At 47.8% G+C, this 4,375-nt stretch overlaps 1 protein-coding gene across 1 annotated transcript; it reads left to right on the top strand.

Annotated features, from left to right (window-relative positions):
* Positions 1-1,504: 1,504 nt before the first annotated feature.
* On the top strand, positions 1,505-3,963 carry LOC130580164 (G-protein coupled receptor 35-like). Its single transcript, XM_057377492.1, has 2 exons — positions 1,505-1,579; positions 2,946-3,963. Exon 2 carries the CDS (start codon positions 2,972-2,974, stop codon positions 3,905-3,907), a length of 936 nt encoding a protein of 311 aa, XP_057233475.1. The 5' UTR covers positions 1,505-1,579; positions 2,946-2,971; the 3' UTR covers positions 3,908-3,963.
* The last annotated feature ends 412 nt before the right edge of the window (positions 3,964-4,375 follow it).

The raw sequence follows: 4,375 nt of genomic DNA, 5'->3' as shown, positions 1-4,375 counted from the left end.
CTGGGCTGATGAGAGCCTCATCCGGCAACCATAGCACCAAACTGTGGATGGGAAGCATGGGAAGCATTGCACTGGAGAGGTGCTGTGAGCTGAGYCCCTCCAGGCTTGATTTTGACTACTCATGGTTTATAGCACCGGTGATTGCCTGGACATGGACAACAGGAGTGTGGGAACAACACTGAGGATGATGCAGAGTTTTCTGTACAGTGGTGAAACTATCACAACCCCCAGAAGCTTTGAAAACTAAAATACCAACAAGGACCGTGACACAAAAAGGTTTTTAGCTGGGGATCAAAGAGTTGGGCACACCAATATGACAGTCACTACTTGTAAGCATCCACCAAAAGGCAGCCCCAAGAAAAGCAAAAGCAGTCCCTGGAAAGTCAGAAGTATGTAATATATGCTGTGCCATATTCCATCACCTCTTCAGAGATCTCCTCGCATATTTCCTCCGCTGCATGATTTTCAAAGCTAACCAAGAGCTRTAAATRCACATAAATGCTGCAGCACTGCCTGATGGTTTGCTYGCTGGGGATGCTTTTGAGACCCWTGAAYCTGCACTCATGGAGCCATGTTCCTCCTGCAGGGAAAACCCAAAGACATGTCAGACACCCTGGGTAATTTCTGTCCATCAAGGGCTGGCTTGTGATGTGCAGGCAGACAATACAGAAATACTCCTGAAGTTGCTCTAAGATGACCTGGAAAGGGGAAAGGGGAAATACATTTGCCAAAGACAGCGATCCAAGGCACTAATATCAGGACCTTTAAGCTTATTGATCAACATGTCTGAGCTTTTCTGGTCAATAGGCGGCCATGGGGAGCTAGAGAGCAGCCCCTGGGAGGCAGGTGCCTGCAGGTACAGAGCAGTCACCAAGCCAGCAGGTCACAGGGTCACAGTGTCACGTTTTCTCAGAACTGGTGGCTGAGAAATATGGAAGATGAGAGAACTACAATGATTCAGAGCGAAACAGTATAATAATCACAGAAGTGCCTGCAAACCACAGCTCTCACCTCTCCAACAGCTGCAGGAATGGGGCCTGTTAGGGCTGTTGTGTCCCAGGCTGGTGTCCCAGGGCTCAGGCAGTGTGACAGCAGAAGCCACTCCTGCTCCAGTCCCAGCAGGAGTGGCACTCTGGAAGGCAGAGAGAAGACCTCAGGACCTTCCAGGGCAATGGGTCCCTTCCAAGCAGTCTGTTGGGCAAGGACGGTCAGCAGGCATTGCCCAGTGAGACATCAGGCAATGGAAAGTAAAGCAAAGGAAAAATCCAAAGCCATTCCACGGCTGGAGGAACTGCTGCAGGGATGCACGGCAGACTGCAGGACTGCTGCAGGCTCTTCAGTCAGCAGGAGGAGGTACAAGCCACACCGATGGTGACAGAGGAAGCTCTGCCCTGGGGAAATGTGTTCAGGAGGGGTGCGGGTGTTGCCTCGGCCAGCGCTGCTGCTGACAGAGCCACCAGAAATTGGTTATCACGGGACACCTTCCCGGTCATGTGCGAGGAGCCCTGCTCTCTGTGCCTGCACCGCGCTCCGAGCTGGGCTGGAGGACTCCCTCTCTCCAAGGACAGCAAGTGAACAGGTAACTTCTCCTGGCTATTTACTGAYGTGGTTATTTGAGTTCTGCAAGGCATTGCCTATCCCCAGCCATAGTGGGACACTAAAATAGYGATGGAGACAGACAAGGCTGGAGCTGGTGTATTTTCAAAGGTTCATTTTGATACTGGCCACATCTGAGGTGTTTTGGATGCTTAACGGGTGYCTCAGCCCTTGCTAGCTCTCTGCTAGGTCTCCCTGTTGTGCTCTTCTCTTTTATTTTATGGGCTTGTAACGCATTTCTCATGTCCAGAGGACAGAGCTGCTGTAGTGTCTGCTGTGCCACATTCCCTCATCTCTTCAGAGGTCTCCTGGCATGATTTCTCCRCTGCATGATTTTCAAAGCTAACCAAGAGCTRTRAATGCAYRWAAATGSYGCAGCACTGCCCGATGGTTTGCTCGCTGGGGATGCTTTTGAGACCCATGAACCTGCACCCACGGAGTCATGTTCCCCTTGCAGGGAACACCCAAAGACACGTCAGACATCCTGAGTCTTTTCTGTCCATGAACAGTTGCACCTGGAATGTGCTTCTGCATTAACTCCTCCAAAACAGGAGAGTAAAAACCAGTAATGCCCTTAGATTCGAGGCAATAAAACCACCCGCTAGACCAAACACAGCTCTTGTCTTTCACATGGCTGCTGGTCCCATTCCTACCATGRCTTTAGTGAGTTTCTTTTGTCTTGGAATTGTGGCAGATTGCTGTAATACTTGTGAGATGAAGACCAGATTTGATAATCCTTGAAAGGCAGCAAGCAGACCCTAGTACTCCAATTCTCGCTGCAGACCTCTGAGTACAGGATTCCATGGCAGCTGAACCTAATGAGGGATGTACAAATAAGTGCTCGTATCACTAATGAAGAGTGATGCAGAGATATCTCAGGACTGAAGGAGAGGACAGCTGTCCTTTTGCTGCATATGCCCTGGAACATTTTAAGTTGTGACGATGCTGGCTGGCTTCCACTGAGCCTCGCTATAAGGGAAAGGATGAGAGCTGGGATTAGGCTTCCCCTTCCCATTAACAAATGTTTGCAATGGCTCACATAACCCCTCACTGCAGGATATCTGCTGCCTGATCCATGTCTGAGCCACAACAGGGGCCCGAGTCCTTTTTTCCAGGAGCAGTGCTCCCTGCGGGGAACCCAGAAAGAATCTAAATTTTTCACTCCTTCACAACGGATTAGGTTAGTGTGCCTGTTTCTCCTCTTCCCACTAGATACCCTATACCCAGCCATGCACAGCCATCAGTTGTCAGTTTTTMATGGCTGGTGAAGCCCTGAACTCTCTCTATTAGAATTAATCACTGATTTAGTCCAGGACCTCCCTTGTAAAAGGCTTAATTTGCTTTTGCAGGAACTGTACCTTTTGATACTCCCAAAATGAACCACAGCAACTGCAATGTCACAGCCTATGAAGGATTTTCACTTGTCCAGCTGTCCGTTTACATCCCAGTTTTGATTTTGGGCATTGTCCTGAATGTGTTGGCGCTGTGCGTGTTCTGTTGCAAACTCGGCAAATGGACAGAAACCAGAGTATACATGGTCAACTTGGCGGTGGCTGACTGCTTGCTGCTCTTCACCTTGCCGTTCAAAACTCTKTCCCAGTTCCAGCAGCTGAAGGTGGGTGGATGGTGCCTGCTTCTGGAAGGTTGCTATTTCATAAACCGCTTCATGAGCATCGGTATCATCACCATCATAGCCGCTGACAGGTACCTCGCCATCAAGTACCCTTTGAGAGCTAAGGCACTGAGGTCACCTCTGAAGGCAGCTTTTGCCTCTGGATTGCTTTGGATAGTCATYATCTGTGAGGTTTCCATCATTAAAAGCTTAGAGGACCGAAGGCAAGATGACCTCTGCTTTGAAAAATCTTCTGTGACACCCTCAGTGGTCACACTGTGTACCATTATTCCAGGGTTTTTTGTACCACTGCTCATCGTGAGTTACTGCTCCATAAGAACCATTGCAGAACTCATGAGAAAGAAGAATGAAAACGGTCACAATGAAAAGTTAACCAGAAAGGCTGTTTACATTGTGTCTGCAAACATGGCAGTGTTCATCATATGCTTTTTACCTCTTTACCTCGGGCACCTCCTCCGCTTCGTGATGGACTCCATGAACTCCAACTGCTCTTCAATCCAGAGCATTAACAACTTCGTCCACTTCGCCTCCATCGTCGCAAACACAAACTGCTGCCTGGATGCCATTTGCTACTACTTTGTCAACAAGGAATTTAAGGAAGCATCTTCCAAGCTAGCAAAGACCAAATCTGAAGCCAGTGAAGAAGGTGGAATTCCGCTCTCACAAGTAACACATTAATGCAAAACACATGCAGCACACATTTTATGTTTGCTGTGTTCAGCTGGGACTCACTAGCAGCGTTTCCCATTCGCTTTTTATTAGAGTGGGATGGAGGGACATTCTACTAATGGGAAACATTCAGATACATGATTCAGCTCTGATTCAGCTCTGAATCAACAGCCACAGCAGTCTAGATCCTGAGCTAATGATCTAGATTGCCACTAACTATTTTCTGCTTCATGCAAATTTGCGTAAAATGATAAATTTCCCCTGCCAAAAATCCCCTCTCTTTCATTTTCCTAGGAAACCCAAAAGAAACACAGACAGTGGTAAAGTACTGGGTTTATTCCCTCATCCCCACCTTGGATCAGTGTTTGAGCAGCTGTGACAATAAAACAGAGGGTATTCCAAATATTAAAAAAAATTTTAAAAATCAGAGTGAAACCACTGCAGAAAAAGAAAGGATGGTGTTTCTGTAAGTCACAA

The sequence above is a fragment of the Malurus melanocephalus genome, unplaced genomic scaffold (genome assembly GCF_030028575.1).
Source record: "Malurus melanocephalus ecotype Western Australia unplaced genomic scaffold, MMel_1.1 scaffold_317, whole genome shotgun sequence".
Taxonomy (NCBI): Eukaryota; Metazoa; Chordata; class Aves; order Passeriformes; family Maluridae; genus Malurus; species Malurus melanocephalus.
Note: the sequence above shows the minus strand (reverse complement) of the source record. Positions and strands in the feature narration are given on the sequence as shown.